The sequence below is a fragment of the Eufriesea mexicana genome, unplaced genomic scaffold, assembly GCF_001483705.2.
Source record: "Eufriesea mexicana isolate 0111107269 unplaced genomic scaffold, ASM148370v2 scaffold5394, whole genome shotgun sequence".
Taxonomy (NCBI): Eukaryota; Metazoa; Arthropoda; class Insecta; order Hymenoptera; family Apidae; genus Eufriesea; species Eufriesea mexicana.
Window position 1 is genome coordinate 628,072 of NW_016913324.1, and position 18,359 is coordinate 646,430.

Sequence of the window (18,359 nt, forward strand, 5' to 3'; positions counted from 1 at the left end):
CTGTTGCCCTTTCCTTTCTTCTTTTTTCTACAGCTTGCGCTCCTTTTTGTCGAATTACTTTATTGGACAGTCATTTCCATATTTTTGCCCGGAGTTCGAGGCTTAATTCGGATATTTGGATGCGGATGCATACGTCGGTAAATTATCATACGCCTAAAAGTTGTCAAGGACCGGCCGAATCCTTTTGCGTTTTTAGTCGAGCCTGGGCAAAATTTCTCGAAGAAATAACGGTCAATGAATCCAGTGACGGGTGTTAAGCGACTCAAGGTCTTTGTAATCTAGTCTCAATCACCGTCAATCTACACTGATCTTAACAATTTATGGCGGTGCCACCTTCTTGGCCGATGCAGCCTTTCCCACTCTCAATTCCCGGACAAACGATTTCTTTCATGCTTTCTTGCTAACTATTACAGCTCTCCTCGTGTTGTCCTCTTCGCGTACTGCTTTGCAGCATTACCAATTTCCTTGCAATTTCTTGGCCCTGCCGATCGATGCGATTCCTAAAATGTATGTAATTCCTCGGTACATTGTGCATTCGAATGGTATTAAGACATCTATCTTAGTATAATATGACTAGTATTAATAGCAATATCGCTATGCTTAAAGTATTCGAATAATTTTGTAATACTAAATGTAATAGTTTGTACGGTATGTCAATTTAATTAAACGCTCGATTACCTTCTAATCAGACTACCAGTTGGAAATTCACTCGCAAAATCTGAACGACCGAAGTCCACTTTTTTTTCCTCTCCGGGTTGTCCACTGCATTTCATTTGGCCTACAATTTCTGCCTGACCACAGAGGGACGACTGGCGCCGCGGCGCCCGACACCGTCTCTTTAGATTCTATCGCCCTTGTCGTGGTTTATCGCGGGGGTTACATTTAGCAGGAAAATCGTGCTATTTAATTAATTGCCACAAGAATTACAGCATATCTGTATGCACGTTCGTCAAGGAGGAATGCGTACAAATTTTGATAAATCTTTTTTACCTTTCATTCTGACGCTAATCGACCAATTAAAAACGCTCGGTTTCCAAGCAAGAAAACGACATTGGCTGTCCAATAATTTCCAAACGCGTTCAGCGTATCTATTTAAAACGCGATTTTCCTCTCGTTAAATCCCAAGCGTTGCAAAATATATATATATATATATTACCTAACCACCATTATCATCGTTATATTATTAACGTCTGAGCTATGTTAAATGCATCATGCGATTTTCGATGCATTTCCCTCGATACGCAGTTCGCATCTTCGATCCCCCGGTTTTCTTTTTTCCAACTTCATCCAAGTATCCTGTTATGTCAACTCATGCTATAGACTTGTCGCTCGACTTCCAAATATCGTTGGATTCTGCTGTGCGGGCCGTATACCCGCAGAATGTTGCATAAGACCAAGTATCGATTCGAATCCTTTCGTGAACAACTGGCATTCTAGTTAGAAAGAATTTTCTTTTCCCTCGAGCATCAATCCTGCAACTGTCACACTCGCAGTACCATACAATTTTATCGCATTCGTGTCATTTGGCTTCTTTATCGTACCTTGCACATCGCACAATGCGACAAGACGCGAGTGTTATCTACCTCTCGTTCACTCGCTGCATCGAACGTGTAATCGATCAACCTTCCAATATTCAAAGCGGGAATCCTAACCTAAAAAAGAAAAAAAAAAATAATTGAACAAACACGCATGTAGGGATAGAGTGAGAATTTCATAGAAACAGATCGTAACTTTGCGACTCATTGTCGAAAATGCCCCAGTTTGCGCGGACGATCGCCGGGATTGATAAAGTTATCGTCTAACGCGACCTAAAAACAGACATTCCATATGTCGTAGTCCAATGAAATCGATCAACGTTGAGGGCATGTTTGCGCACGAAGCGTGATCGCTTACGTAACGCGAATTTTTCTCGGTTTTGAGCGCGTTGAACCGATTATCAATAAACGTTCACCGCGCGCGATTCTTTCCGCTGCTTCTTCACGCAACTGTGGCTACCGTGGTTACGATCGAAGACACGTTCGCGATTATGTTCTTGCTAGAACGTGTCAGCCATCAGGCTCGACGAGGAGACCGGTTCCCGCGCGCCACCACTGTCGCCGCGGCGATGGAATACATCAAATAAATCGCGAATGCGCATGAAACGATCGCGAGAATGCCACGGGGGGTAGATTTGCGTCACAGACGAGCATTGCTGCTCCGCGCAGTGATTTGGTTTTTGCGTTTGTTTACGTACCCGACCGTTCCATTTCCTTCTACGACGCTTCTGCAATTATACATGCGGCAATGCTGATCGGGATGCATATTTCTGTTGTACCGCGGCCAGACTAGCGATCGATAGTATCGTGACTTTTAATGAGAGGAAGTCGGTGTTACCGCTATTATTTATACGACGTTCATGTGCAACGAGTCGATGATTAATTGTACCCGTTTATATCAAGTGACAGGTTCCCGACCGATACGCAATGCAGAGAAGTCTTAAGCTAGGTTTTCATCTTAAGCGTTAGATACTTTCGGCTGTATGCTGCGTGCGCACTCTGTAACCCCCACTCCTCGATCGCTCTTCAGTGCAGGCGAGCGATGCGGCGTCAGTGCGATTTGACAGGTTCGTATTTCTAATGATACGGTGTTATATAGCGAGTGATTCCGTTATTAGAAATATAAAACTGCCGAATCGCACAGTCATCGCGACTGCTTTAACGAGTCTTGTTAAAATTCGCACGGATAGATTTTGTGGATCAAAGAACATTCGAGATTTGCTCGAACTCGCGTGCGCGTTTTGTGAGGTTAACAACGGGATTCTGCACGATCGATTAAACGTATAACAGTCGAATCTATTCGATCGATCCTCGCATATCCAGACTTGCACGTCTGGCTGGATTTCAAAGCCTCCCGCGAAATCTCGAGCACGTCTGGCGCGTTTCTTGTCTTTGTGCTCGCATTTCCGCGTTACCTCGCCAAACTTTCGAACATCGTGAAACTGGAATGCGTTCGATGTTTATTTCGTGCGTCATCAACCAACGTGTCGCATGTCCGTGGTCATGTCCAGTCATTCTCGAATCGGTTCGCCCGTCGTGGGGCGCAAAACGAAAGTTAAGCTCGGTCTCGGCTTGTTTTTTCGGCCTTGGCCAGGAAAATCTGATAATGTTTGGCGGTACCTTCTTCGTTCGTGCGATACGACGCAGCAGTGTCCCCCTTCGTTGCGAAGAGAATCCAGAGTTACGGGGAAAACCAGTTTACGTTGGCGTCGTTCACGAGCGACCAACTCACCCTTCGTGTCCCTCTTTCGTATTCGTACAGCGCGTTTTAATCGACCTTGCTGCTACCTTCTTGGAATTCATGCTTCGACCAAAGAGAAAATATGAAATATCATAACGTCCTCGAGCACCGCTGTTGTTCGACTCTACTCGTGCCACCTTGAAAATTTGCGACCCGCCTTCGTCCTTTGCGACCCGCCCGAGGTACGCCATATTTGTTTTCTTATTTGAATGTCTCGCGCGTATCGATCACAGCGGAAATTCGTCGTTTTTTTACGTTTCGTCGAAAATATCACCACGTTGGTTCGATTGGGCGATATTTCGAGCCGTGAAAGAAATCCGAGGTAATTAACGCTAGAATCCCGGGAATTTCATTTTTCCTAGAACCTCGCTGGCGGCCATTTTGATATGATCGCGTATAAGCGTCTTGATTTCGCGTATGTTATTAACAAGCGCTGTTTAAATACTACTTCGATGAATCATATTTAATCACTTTTTCCAGCAGTTTCATAATCGGTTACTTATTTTTTGTGCAACGTAGTATGGAAATGTAAAGAGCTAATAGTCGTTTTATATACGATTTTTAAAGGTTAGAATAATTAACGAGCTTCATTCATTCAGCGAAATAGCGCGGAATTATATATACGACTAATTTAAATACCGTCGAACAGAATTTATCTTAATAGACCATGCATACTTGGGTAGAGTTAAAATTCGTCCTAGATCGTGTCAGGAACATTGCACTCTCGATAATTTAAAGCAAGCTGGATCGAAGTGACCGCATTCGTGGTTCCAGCGTTAAGTCAGCGTCCGCATTGTATCGCAGTCTTCGAAGCAATTAGGGATCGCGATTCTGAACGAGGGAGAATGAGTCGCGCGTCAGGGATGAAATATGGCGTGCTTAATAGCTACAGTGATACGTTGTTACATCGTACCAAAAACAGTATCAGGCTCGTCGTGAGGCAAGTACCCTCGTTCCTAAGTCCAGTCCACGTCGTCCCGACACTTGCATCGAGTTCGAGCATGCATAAGCTCTCCATAAAATTTAATGCAAATGGTCGCATCGTGGTCGTGTCGTCAGAGGACGTTCAACAGACGTTAAGTCGCCGAGCCTTTCTTTTTTTAATTCGATTTAATTCTCGTCGTAATGAAATGCAGCTAGCTACAAGAACGATGTGTGCAGCGTGTAACGGTTCAGCTGACTGGCAAGAGGTTCGTGACGTGTCACGTAACTCGTTACACAAGATTAGTCAGAAGCAATGTTTCGTCGCGACGCGTTTTGGTCTAGAGACGACAACGGACGATCAAGACAGAGACGAAGACGATTACGGTTGAAGTATGTGTTTGACTCGGATTAATAAGGCCAATTGCAGTCGTTAAAAACGCTCGTGTTTTCTGGTGCCTCGACCCGAAGGGAACGATTAGAGCGTGTCGTGGCTCTCTCGGTACCCTTTTAATTAAGAGACCGATGATTCCGCTTGATAAACACGAATTGAATTTTGAAGTGCTGTTTGAGTTAATCCGTGATAAACAAAGTCATTCGCCTTCGATCGAGCAACTATATCGCGTTTTAATTTCGCTCGTTACGATATCGTCGCCATCGCTTTTCAGCTCCCTTACGCTGCAGAGATCACTTTCTTTCTAGCACTTCCCGTTTATTCCTCTTGCATCACGCTCTTGTTATTATCTGCTATTTATCGAAAATCCTGGCAAGGCTACTTTCCACGCTCAGCGACGTCAGGAACGATTTAAGCGCTTAAAGCGCTCGCGCCGAGTTTCCGGAAATTAATAGGCCGGTTAAATTCTCGCAAGCTCGTTAAGTGGTCGGTTAGGCTTTCAGGGGTTTCTCGATTGCGTTGTCATTGGTTGTTGACGTGTTCCATGAAAACCTGCTTTTATTACCATTTCCAGGGACGAGAACTTTCACTGCCGATTCCTCTCGTTCCCCGATTTCCTGTACTGTGGCATCGTTAGGAGTCTCGACTCCTCGTGTTTTTCGTCCCGATCCGAGAGGTATTTTGCGTCGTCATTGCGGTATTTTTACGAGGATATCCGTCGCGGGACAGTGGGAAAAAGAACGAAAAAGGACGAAAAAGGACGAAAGCAAAGTACGAAAACGCTCCACGCGGATCCCATTTCGTATCGCGTAAACAGCGATCACAACCGGTCCCCTTGAAGAATCGTTTCGTCGTTTCGATGTTCAAAGCTTGGGATAATCCGTCGAGTAGATCGGAACCACGGATTATCGTGGTAATTAACGGAGCGATGTCCCCTAGAGAAATTTTCCGCCTTCTAGGCTGGTCTACCTTCGCGCAGTTGGTACCACTGCTCGCGACTATGACCGGGACAGGATCTGCCCCTTTGGAGTCTAGGTGTACGTGAGAACCGCGTTTTCCTCGTGCGAATGCAACGATTTATCGCCGCTGATAGGGTCCCTGGCGAGATCTGACTTCGTATCTGGAATCGCAACAAGGTAGAAGCTCGATCTTCCTTGGGTCAAAGAGTAGCGGTTGTCTCGCGATCGTATCGTTCGCTATATCGATCACGAGCAAGAGGATGTATCAATAATTTTTATAAATAGCACCACTTATCTCGTCGGTCGATGCACGAACAATACCATTCGATAAAAATCTCAGAACGGGTCTCGAGTAAGCGAGCGATTAACGCAACGACTCTTGGGATTAACCCTTTTACTGCCAGCCCTAGATACGTGCTATATATTTCGATAATACTATGACCATTTTGATGGGATCTCTTTGCGAATAAATTCTACGAAATTCTACTATTTATCCTCTTCCTATTGTTCTCGGAATAGCTCTGCAGGACGTAGAGTCCTATTATCCTCTTCGCCGTGGTTAAATGGAGGCAAATATTTAATTAATAACCCTATAGCCAAGGTAGACGAACAGGTTCGGCATGCTAATCGATATTCGTATAGATACTAATTTTCTGAAGCAAGATTTTGCTATCTATTCTCTCTAAACTGCAAGGATACGCAATGCAATCGTATTCTCTTCACCGAGTGTAAACGGCAAAAATATTTACTCGACGACGAGATTCTAAACAAGGTTAACACACCTGGTATAGTCAAAGGGTTCAGAATCCAAGAAGCATCGTGAACCAAAGTCGGAACACGGTTTGCCGCTGCCTTTTCGACAAAGCTTACTATGTTTATGCTTGCTTGCTTTCTTGCTTGTACGCGCACTGAGTGGGCACGTAGAAGCCTGGTAACGACTCGGAGTAGGCAAACGGCGATAATGGGAAGAAACTGCGCGGTTGTTAATAGAAATTCGTTCCTAATTGATCGTCAGGGTCGTTGACGTGTCTCAGCCTTAAGAATAATCGTCTACCAGGTGCGATAAGGCGGCTGACGAGACGCCTCGATTGTGATAGACCCGGGTCACCGACACTCCTATATGCGACTGACGTCGAAAGAAGCATTAAACAGTATGAGCATATCGGTCTCAAGGCCGTTCCCGGTATCGCCACGAAACATTACCACGAGCCTCTAACAGCAGGCAAATTTGTTTCGAGTTGAGCTCTTCGTAAAAGAAAATCTCCTCTAGACTTTTATCAGGTCTGATGCGTCGGATCTTTGGACCTGGACGCAGCTTTAGATCCAAATGGGACGTTTGGGAACTCGGAACCGAATAAGAGTATCGTGATTTTAGGCTTTCGATGAAACTAAATTCGAAGTCAGACGTCCTCGTGAACATTTACATCCTGGAGGATAGCTGTCGCTCCAACTGGAGGTCTAAATAGTCTTAAGACGAATGGAGAATCTCTTCTAGACCTTTATCAGGTCTGATGCACCAGATCTTTGGACCTGGACGTAGCTTTAGATCCAAATGGGACGTTTGGGAACTCGGGACCAAATAAGAGTATCGTGGCTGTAGGCTTTCGATGAGACCAAATTCGAAATTAGATTTTCCTATGAACATTTACATCCTGGAGGATAGCTTTCGTTCCAATAAAAACCAAATTCGAAATTAGATTTTCCTATGAACATTTACATCCTGGAGGATAGCTTTCGTTCCAATCAGGGGTCTAAATAGTCTTAAGACGAATAGAGAATCTCTTCTAGACCTTTATATGATGCACCAGATCTTTGGACCTGGACGTAGCTTTAGATCCAAATGGAACGTTTGGGAACTCGGAACCAAATAAGAGTATCGTGGCTGGAGGCTTTCGATAAAACCAAATTCGAAAATAGATTTTCCTATGAACATTTACATCCTGGAGGATAGCTTTCGTTCCAATCAGGGGTCTAAATAGTCTTAAGACGAATGGAGAATCTCTTCTAGACCTTTATCAGGTCTGATGCACCAGATCTTTAGACCTAGACGCAGCTTTAGATCCAAATGGAACGTTTGGGAACTCGGAACTAAATAAGAGTATCGTGACTTTAGGCTTTCGATGAAACTAAATTCGAAGTCAGACGTCCTCGTGAACATTTACATCCTGGAGGATAGCTTTCGCTCCAACTGGAGGTCTAAATAGTCTTAAAACGAATGGAGAATCTTTTCTAGACATTTATCAGGTCTGATGCACCAGATCTTTGGACCTGGACGCAGCTTTAGATCCAAATGGGACGTTTGGGAACTCGGAACCAAATAAGAGTATCGTGGCTGTAGGCTTTCGATGAGACCAAATGCGAAGTTAGATTTCCTCGCGAACATTTACATCCTGGTGGGTAGCTTCCGTTCCAATCAGAGGTCTAAGTAGCCTTAAGACGAATGGAGGTGCGAGATGATGACTGGAAGTTTCGGAAACACGGCAGGCTTTGTTCTCGACGGATCGATCCTCGAAAACACGTGGCTCTTTTTAGTCTTGGCCGGTTAAAAGGAGCAGCGTGTGTATGGTACACCGGTCGTGTATTAATTAACATTTTACATAACATAAAGTCCGTTAGCATGTCGTAACTGATCGACGCGATGTGCCTGTGGCCCGGGAACGATTACGAAACGCGTTTAAATGTGTTGCCGCCTGTTAATTTACGGCCAGGGGATGTTTCGACATTGATCGGTTTTCGATGGTGTTTTCACCGTTCACGTGGCAGAACGTCAGACTGGCTTCGATCTACTTCCATGAGTTTTGTCCGAATCGAGGAATCTGTCATAATTACATCATAATTCGAGAGTGAAAGCACTTCGACGAATCGTATCAGGAGAATGAGAATGAGTCCAGTGAAATTGACGATTATGGACTATTGCTAGTGAATTTATCACGAGTAAATTCGCGAACAAGTAACGAGGGTAGGAGCAAAGTCTGCTGTGATTCGACGTGAGTCCAAGTATGCAGCAGTTGAAGATTTGATTGTGATCTCAGGTGTCCCTGCGTCCTCTCATCGTGACGTGAAACCTGTGACCGATTTATCCACTATTGCGATTTGTTTATTAATTTGCGGATTATCTGCTTAATATCAGGGAGATACGGTGATGCAATATCTGCATTGATTACTCCAGATCGCACGTAAAGATCTAAAATCAACAAGGATATAGCGATATGTTTTCATATGTCTTACTCTCGTATGTATCTCGTTGAAAAATAATCGCGTCGAGTGCGAAGATACATTGCGAAACACCTGACCGATGATGGATGTTCTTTGAGGTTAAGTATTATTCACTAGATTCTAGGGAAAAAATGGGTTATACCGCTTGTGTCCTTCATGGATGCCCAATTATGCCTATACGTGTGGTTTCTAAATCTTTATCGGGATTCCCGAAGTTACTGTGCATCGTTTACTATGTCTTGCTTCATTATTCGCGTGTACGAAATGATCACATTGCCTAAAATCGTTCCTAGTGAATTTTACAACAGCAATTGTCCCTAGCTAACTAGGCTAGGACGTTGTCAGTGTATAGTGTACACGTTCAGTGAACAAACTCGTGGATTTCAGTAGTAGATAGTAACTAACAGCTGTCATCGCGTTGCTTCATTAATTTTGCTTCCTTGGGCTGGGATGATACCAAAAATAATTTCCTCTAGCTTCACCCGTTCGAAACACCGGGATCCGATGTTTTGCATCGCGCGTAACAATTCAAACTCGCTTTTACCGTTATCTTGCACGCTGTAATTGATTCACGTGTGTTTTCGTTTGATTGGCAGGTGGACAGAGTAACTTTGCGTAACGAATCGTTGTCGTGTGATAGTTCAGCTACGTGTAGACTTAGAAACAGAGGTGTAGAGCCTTTAGATGAGGAACGAAGTTAGATTTCCTCGCGAACATTTACATCCTGGTGGGTAGCTTCCGTTCCAATCAGAGGTCTAAGTAGCCTTAAGACGAATGGAGGTGCGAGATGATGACTGGAAGTTTCGGAAACACGGCAGGCTTTGTTCTCGACGGATCGATCCTCGAAAACACGTGGCTCTTTTTAGTCTTGGCCGGTTAAAAGGAGCAGCGTGTGTATGGTACACCGGTCGTGTATTAATTAACATTTTACATAACATAAAGTCCGTTAGCATGTCGTAACTGATCGACGCGATGTGCCTGTGGCCCGGGAACGATTACGAAACGCGTTTAAATGTGTTGCCGCCTGTTAATTTACGGCCAGGGGATGTTTCGACATTGATCGGTTTTCGATGGTGTTTTCACCGTTCACGTGGCAGAACGTCAGACTGGCTTCGATCTACTTCCATGAGTTTTGTCCGAATCGAGGAATCTGTCATAATTACATCATAATTCGAGAGTGAAAGCACTTCGACGAATCGTATCAGGAGAATGAGAATGAGTCCAGTGAAATTGACGATTATGGACTATTGCTAGTGAATTTATCACGAGTAAATTCGCGAACAAGTAACGAGGGTAGGAGCAAAGTCTGCTGTGATTCGACGTGAGTCCAAGTATGCAGCAGTTGAAGATTTGATTGTGATCTCAGGTGTCCCTGCGTCCTCTCATCGTGACGTGAAACCTGTGACCGATTTATCCACTATTGCGATTTGTTTATTAATTTGCGGATTATCTGCTTAATATCAGGGAGATACGGTGATGCAATATCTGCATTGATTACTCCAGATCGCACGTAAAGATCTAAAATCAACAAGGATATAGCGATATGTTTTCATATGTCTTACTCTCGTATGTATCTCGTTGAAAAATAATCGCGTCGAGTGCGAAGATACATTGCGAAACACCTGACCGATGATGGATGTTCTTTGAGGTTAAGTATTATTCACTAGATTCTAGGGAAAAAATGGGTTATACCGCTTGTGTCCTTCATGGATGCCCAATTATGCCTATACGTGTGGTTTCTAAATCTTTATCGGGATTCCCGAAGTTACTGTGCATCGTTTACTATGTCTTGCTTCATTATTCGCGTGTACGAAATGATCACATTGCCTAAAATCGTTCCTAGTGAATTTTACAACAGCAATTGTCCCTAGCTAACTAGGCTAGGACGTTGTCAGTGTATAGTGTACACGTTCAGTGAACAAACTCGTGGATTTCAGTAGTAGATAGTAACTAACAGCTGTCATCGCGTTGCTTCATTAATTTTGCTTCCTTGGGCTGGGATGATACCAAAAATAATTTCCTCTAGCTTCACCCGTTCGAAACACCGGGATCCGATGTTTTGCATCGCGCGTAACAATTCAAACTCGCTTTTACCGTTATCTTGCACGCTGTAATTGATTCACGTGTGTTTTCGTTTGATTGGCAGGTGGACAGAGTAACTTTGCGTAACGAATCGTTGTCGTGTGATAGTTCAGCTACGTGTAGACTTAGAAACAGAGGTGTAGAGCCTTTAGATGAGGAGAGTCAGGTACGTACTCCTAGAAGAATCGACGTTTCTGGAATCCTATCGAGCCTATTATATTATATATCGAAATCGGTGTTCCTCGGGAATTAAAAATCGGTGATTTTATATGCTCGAGGAAACTTCGAATTGAATGCATTCATTGCTGACGTCAGATGATCCTAAAAGCGTTGGTGGTGGTTCCTGCTTTAAATACGCGAGATCCTGTTTGCGACAGAAACGGGATAAAGTCGGGCAGCTAGTTTTTTCCTTCATTTTCCAGTGTATTTTAGTCGGCTGTTTTTTGACAGTTTCGTGGTCAACAGATCCGCGAGATCAACGAAGGATGATCGAGACGTTCCGCTGTTTGGGTTCGCGGTTAGGCAGCCTCGGAAGCGCACTGTTCGACGACAACGTTCGCAAGAGAGGTTCGTGGCAAAAGAAGGTCGCCAGATAATAACTAATACTAACGACGCCGATACTGCTGCTTTTCTAGTCTCACACGTGACTTCTGTTCGCGACCGTTAATCCCTATTTACACCGTCTCGTTTCGCCGATAACTTATGCAAACGCCTGGAGTCCAACGCGGAACGGCCGGCGAATCGAACGTGTCGGATCGAATACCTCGAATCGAGTGTTCCACATCGAATGTTTTCACTTGGAAGTTTCGAATCGAATGCTCTGAATCTGATGTCTCGACTCGATTATTCCGAATACACCATTTTGAAGCGAAAATTTCAAATAGAGCGCCTTGGGTTCGAAATTTCGCATTGGATGATTCCAATCGAATTCTCTGAATCCGGTGACTCGAATCAGTTATTCCGAATACACTCTTTTGAATTGAAAATTTCAAATAGGGCGCCTTGAATTCAAAAATTTGCATTGGATGATTCGAATCGAAAGCTTCGAATGGAACACTTCGAGCTGAATGAATTTGGTATCGAAAACGCGAAAAAAGATCAACGAGTCGTTAGCTAGATCGCGTTGGCGTCGAAAGTCTCGCGGCGCGACGCTTTTTCTTAGAATGATTGCGGCAACGATCGTCGAATCCATTATCGTGGGCAATTAAGCTGCGTTCTAGGCGGAAATAAATTAACGTGCCAGATGATCAGACGTCTAATTGCGAATTTTTCCCCGGCGCTACTAGAAAACTATCCGGCATTTGCAAAATCCTCGATCGAAAGGAGCTAGTCGAGCGTCTCGTCTCTTCTTAATTTAATTAAACGCTCGTAAATTAATCCCGAGTCGAATCTCACGGTGTGATATTAACTTCTGTCTAATTTACAGCGAGCTTGCGCGCGCTGTAGCTCGCTGTTAGATTAAATGCGATTCTGTCAATTAAACGGCAGTGTTTTGACTTGTTAAGAGGCGACGCGAATTCTTCGATTGCGTGACAGGAAAGTGCGTCAATAACATTCTTCGTTACCACTGTATCGAGTATAAAAGGTGAAAGGTGTCTCTGGAAGCACGACCATTAATTAATTGCGAAACCCCCGCTTATTTCGCCGCCATATTAATTATTTCCCAGAGAGACTGTGCATCGTTACTTACTCGCGGGTATATACATCACCGTCCCAAGTTCTATCACGGTAAACCAACGTCTCTTGAATTATTCAAAAGCAGCGGGCTAAATCTCAGCTCCGAAACACGTTTGTTTCCCATTTAGATTACGATTCCCGAACGATCCACGATCCCTACGCGTTTCACGAGAAGAAACACTCCCGAACGAATCTGATCGATCGATCCTATCCGTATCCTATCGCCATGTTGCATACATCGTGTCATCCTCGAGATAAAAACTAACCTAAAAAGTTAACCTCCACGTTTGCCCTTCTTGTTCCATTTCTCGCGATCGTTTCGCTGCTCTTGATACGAGACGTTGGTACTCGTTCAAAGTAAAACGAAGAGAAAGACGGGAAAAAAGTGGAAAGATGGAAGGAGGAAAAAGCGAGCGAGAAAGAGAAAGAAAGCGAGCTCGCGCGCGCGCGCGATCGAGCGCGATCGAGCGGAGCGCGGCCGATCGACCTTTTGGGTCACTTCGATTCAAGACGAAGTAATTTTAGCGCTCGCGGAGAATCCGATATGGAAGACAGAGAAAGGGAACACCGTGCTCGGTTCTTCGGACTATTGTTCTCGTTATCGCGAGACCCGCGAGCTGTGACGAGCGCGCGACAGTGTGAGAACCACGGCGTGATAGCAGGCCGTTCCACCTAACGATAAATCCTCCAGTCCGGCTCGAGAAAATCGCGGCTATTTAATGCTCGTCCCAATCGCGAAGGCTGAGCGAATGACCCGTAATAATTTTGCCTCGATTATTTATTGTTCCCGCGACTGGCGCGTCCGCGAATCCGAGCGACCGACATCCATGTTCGCCGTTCACCAACATGGAGCCTGTCTTCTCCGTGGAGGCAGTGGTCTTTGTATTTTTATTATTCCTTTTTTATTTCCACTTAAGAAGAACTTTTAATCATACAGAAGATTTTTTGCAGATGATTGGTGTCAGAATTTTTCGTTTTTTGAAGAAGGTTCAGGATTTACTAGAGTCTTGATGAGGAGAGATTTGTTTAATAGATGTTATGGACGTTTGAAATTAATTTTCTGATAGTACACATAGATTTTTCGGATATAGTGAGTATGTTTCTAGATAGTGCAATAATTGATAGTTTGCTTGCTTAGGCTATGTATAGACCAAGGTATATACGTTGTCGATTGTTTTTCGCTGTGAAAAATCGAAGGAAATCTATGCAAAGTGGTTGGAACCCTGTAGCAAATGAGAAATTGTTTGTTAAGTTAAAAGATGATATAACGGTTCGCTTTTTTCTGTTTACTGACAAGTTGATCGATAGTACATCGTAAACTTAGTTCCCCAGAGAAACCGGGTATGTATTCGATGAGGTACAAATTAGGGTAGTGGAAGTCCTAGCGGCTTTTATTATTATGTCATTCTACGACGTTGCAGAGATTAAATGAGTAGCTTTATTCGGTATCCACCATTTTTGCGAGAACTTAATACGAGTCATTGACATGGGCCTGGGTCGCAACTCAGGTAATCGCTATTGTTATTTGCGAAAAGATAACAATAGGCGGATTGTCAGCGGTGACGGTGTACAACCGTGGTTAAGACCCTCTTCGGAAAGAAATTTGGGGAACAATGAGCGGCCTGGGGCTCGTGACAGACTTTTAACGGTGATTCGCTCAGAATTCGAGACTTCTGCCACGTCTAAATGCTCCAAATTCTGCAAAGAAAACGCAAAAGAGAAAGAAACGAAAGAGGAATATCAGAGAAAATGATCAATCTTTAAGTATAAATTCGAATTAATCGACCAACTGACTCGAACTAAGTCCAACAATAACGATGAAGCATCTTGGTGCCTCAAAAGCGAGATACGACACCCAATAATTCCTACAAAAGGAAAAGAAATGAAAGAAGAATATCAGAGACAAATACATATCAAAGAAAATGATCAATTTTTAATGATAAATTCGAATTAATCGACCAACTGATCCACACTAAGTCCAACAACAACGATACCCAATAATTCCTCGATGAAATCCTCGACGATTCTCAGCGAATCGTTGATAGCAATTGGGATTCGTAAGAATACGTCTTTATTAAATTAAAAAGAACTTATTGGCAGTGTCTCATTGATAGCTATTGTCGTCAGGCCGATCGGGCTGTCATGGTCGACTTGGGGGGCCACCCTATCGACTCGAGCACCCCGGAGGGTTGATAAACGCGGTAGGCTCAAGCTGGGTGACGCAGATGCGACGATGACGAATTCTGGGGATGATCCGTTCGTGGAATTCGACTACTCGGTTTCTTGTCAGCGACCACAGCGTGTCGTCCAGATAAGGCCGATCGGCGCTTGGTCTATTGTCATTCCGGCGATCGCCAGACGACCGTACGTGGACGGTGATCGAGCCTTCGATGGCTGACGCGCGGTGCGAGCACCGAATAACAGTTAAGCCGTAACAGAGAAAAGAGCGATGATAAATAAGCGCGACGGGTCATCGTCCAGCGGGAGACGAGATTTATGTTCAACGAGCCGAACGAGACTGCCGATCGCTCCTCTTCGAGCACACTCACGCGCGAAATCTCGCGCCTCTCTGGGATCGTGCTGGCGTCATCGCAACCCCTTTTGGACCTATGGCTTCGTTACGGATCGGGAACGTGCGTTTCTTTCTCCCCGTGCAGCCACCACCCCTTCCGCGATGCTTTCCTTCGGTTCTCGTTTGGCTATTACTTCGAGCAGCAACTACGTTCAACTTGCTTCGTTGATAGGCTAGGGTCGATTGATTTGGACCTCTATTCAGGGTGTAGTACAGGAGTGTTTGTTTCTCCGCTATAATAGGTGGTAGACCTTTCGCTGGACGAAACTTTGGATCGAAGATTACCACGGTGAATTGAACTCGATGGAATATTTGATTACGATGGCGCATCGAACGGTTTCCCATTTGCCTCGCACGATTGGAGGGTCGTGACGGTTTCTTCCGTCTTTTCAATATTTGCTCGACCTTCGAGCAGCAGGGTGGAGTCGACTTCGTCCTGGTCAAAAAGCTTAGGCAAAGTGTGCCGTCTATCTGACCAAACGTACCACCGTGTTTGCCAGCAGAACTGTAAAGTTCATCGTGGAACCTGGCCAACCGTATCGACTGTTATCCTCTACGATAAATTATCATAAATTTAGATAAAACAGTTCGAAATAACAGCGTGAATCATCTCTGCTTGCTACGGCAATTGGGTGACTAAGAGGGTGGCTAGAGGAACCCCGATACTTTACGATTGTGTTCGAATTTGGTGGTCCGATGAAGCATTCCGAGACATTCGTGGTCGTACGATCGTTCAATCGTTCGAGAGATCGGCTATTTATTGGCCTCTGTTAATAGCTAATCTCCATTATGAAATGGAAAGCGTGTAATCCGCACGTGCCGCAAGGAGCCATTAGAAGTGCAAAGCCTTTTATATTCAAATCCGTCACAAGACAATGCATCTGCCGATTTCGTTCGACATCATTGCGCTCTGTATGCTTGCGTCACGCTTTTACACCAGTGATCGCCATTTTTACACCGCATTTACACGCGGTCCATGAACGCACACGCCTGATTGTCGGTACAGCCTCTATAATCGGAGAGGTTATGTCAGAGAGACGGCCATCTTCTTCGATCCACCTGACAGCGAAGGTACTAAGATTGCAAAAATGAAGCATTCTATCTTTGTTTGTACAAAAATACAGGTTTATCAATGCATTTGGACTCTGTTAACACGGTACCCACTTGCGCTGAAAAGACGTGTCACACACGTCGCAATGTTTTTGTCGCAGAATCGACAACGACGTGGTGTACACGTCGTCAGGCAATTGTCACAGAAACACTGGACCGTTTTAGCACAGGCGTCCGAGAATTTCTTGCCAGCGCAAGTGGTTAACACGTTAAGTGTCACGCCAGTCCCTAGAGACCTGCGCTAGACTTTCCGTTTGGGCCCGGCCCAGGCTAGGACCAAAAGGTGCTAACTTTGGTGTTAAATTCTTCGCCATCTTTGGATCTAACATTTGGGAATTCCTTTTATAACAATCGATATACTATTTCCGAGTTTTATGAACACTTCACCCGCCGCCGGTGGCCCACTTGACGGCCCAGTCTGAGCCTGAACGGAACGGCAAGCAAAACGGGCTGGGCACTTAACGTATTAAACGCCGCGCCGATCCCTAGGGACCGACGCTAGGCTAACCGTTCGGGCCCCGCCGGTCCATATGGCCTGGAAGGGCCCGCATGGCGACTAACTGTGGGGTAAACGCAACGGCACGTAAACCGTTGGCGTTTAACGCGTTAAACAAATCTTAGGCGAATCGATTATTAACGCTAGCATTACCAATGTGGTCAAAGTTTGAGATCCATTTTCGCAGTTGAATAATAATACAATAATAACAGTGGTAGCATAAAAGTTTGTACTAATCGATCATCCACAAATGTTATGCCTCCTCGTCTATAAACGTACGTTTATGCTTACAATCTTCTCAGAAACCACGCTAAGGCCCCCATTGTCAGCTGCACTTAGCTTTTCACCGCTCTCATCGCCCCTTTCAACGAGTGCAATTGCAGTTTCACCGTGCCTATGTCGCGCCGCGAACAACGTCCTATCTGAAAACAATTATTTACGATTATCGACAAACGCTGGAACGCGACGTGTCGGACACGCAAACACTCCGCGACGCGGCGTCGGCGTCCATTGCACGTTGGACTCTATCGCGTTCGCTGAGTCACCATTCGCGTTAATAGTTGCGTTATTACGTTTTCCGTTAATACGATTCTTCGTTTGTGTACGAAGAAAATCCAGCATGCGACTCCATGCGGTCTGTCGAATCGATTCGGAGAACCTCTTCTTTCTTTCGCTTCCGTGACGAAGAAAGTGTCTGCGATGGGACGGAAGATGGCGTAAAAATATGGCAAAATTAGTCTCGCTCGTATCGTTGCGATTAGGGAACCCGTTCCGCCATTACATCACTGTTATCTTCGCAACGATTTTATTGCATAGAATGGTTCGCGCGAGCCATTATGCAATGGCGATCGCTCGGAGCCTCCTTTTTTCGCGGATGTGTCACAACAGCTTATTAGTAATCAGCCGTGGATGCTCGCGCGGTGCAGTCGAGGGGAGTGTTGCTCGGAAATATTTTATCTCGCGGCTGTGATTGATAGGTTCGTCTATTCCAAGTGTCCACGCATCGGCTGCGATATAAATACGATATTTATATCGCGAATCGCTGAGCGGGGGGCGGCTAGACCAGAGACGGAAACGGGGCTCAGTTAACCGAGGAACGATTGGTATTCGAGCAACGAATTACGAGTAACGAATAGGTAGAAATAATCGCGAGCCACCCTCGAGATCAGGGTGAGTATTGGACGCCTGGCCCGGTTTGGCAGATTACGCTTCGGCATAATCGCTCTAATCGCTCGTAACGATCGGATTACAAGATTAATCGTCGGATTCGGGATAATGGTTGCATGAAACGCAAGAGCCACGTAATGCTCGCCGAGTTTGTTCGAAGAACAATGCTCTAACGATTTTTCGAGTAAGCAGAAGTGACGTTATGGCTCTATGAGGAAAGTAGACTTTGGTATAAAAGCATAGTCTGTGGGGAAATTGTTGTCAATGTTCCTTTGGTGTCTCGAGTGCATTGGATTTTAGTAGAAAGAAACATCGTACGTATCGAAGCTACCATAACTGGTTAAACGATCGGTTAGGATAGATGAGAACGTGGAAGATGAAGAACCTTGAAAGATATCTGAAAATTGATTACATATATTGGTAGAAAGATCGTGAAATGAAGCGACGACGTCGAATGCAGAATTTTGAATGAAAACTTGGAAAACAATC

At 44.8% G+C, this 18,359-nt stretch overlaps 1 protein-coding gene across 5 annotated transcripts in view; it reads left to right on the top strand.

The window, feature by feature from the left end:
- NFAT (nuclear factor of activated T cells 3) overlaps positions 1 to 18,359 on the top strand; it is a 50,851-nt gene that overhangs the window by 3,821 nt on the left and 28,671 nt on the right. The window contains exons 1-2 of one of the 5 annotated variants that reach the window (XM_017906447.1): positions 10,938 to 11,014; positions 11,299 to 11,415. The exons of 3 other annotated variants lie outside the window; for them this stretch is intronic. In XM_017906447.1, the coding sequence (XP_017761936.1) occupies positions 11,334 to 11,415 (82 nt within the window). In that variant the 5' untranslated portion in view covers positions 10,938 to 11,014; positions 11,299 to 11,333. Of the gene's footprint in view, positions 1 to 10,934; positions 11,015 to 11,298; positions 11,416 to 18,359 lie in introns of those variants that run through there. One more of the 5 variants, XM_017906446.1, reaches the window with a different exon arrangement.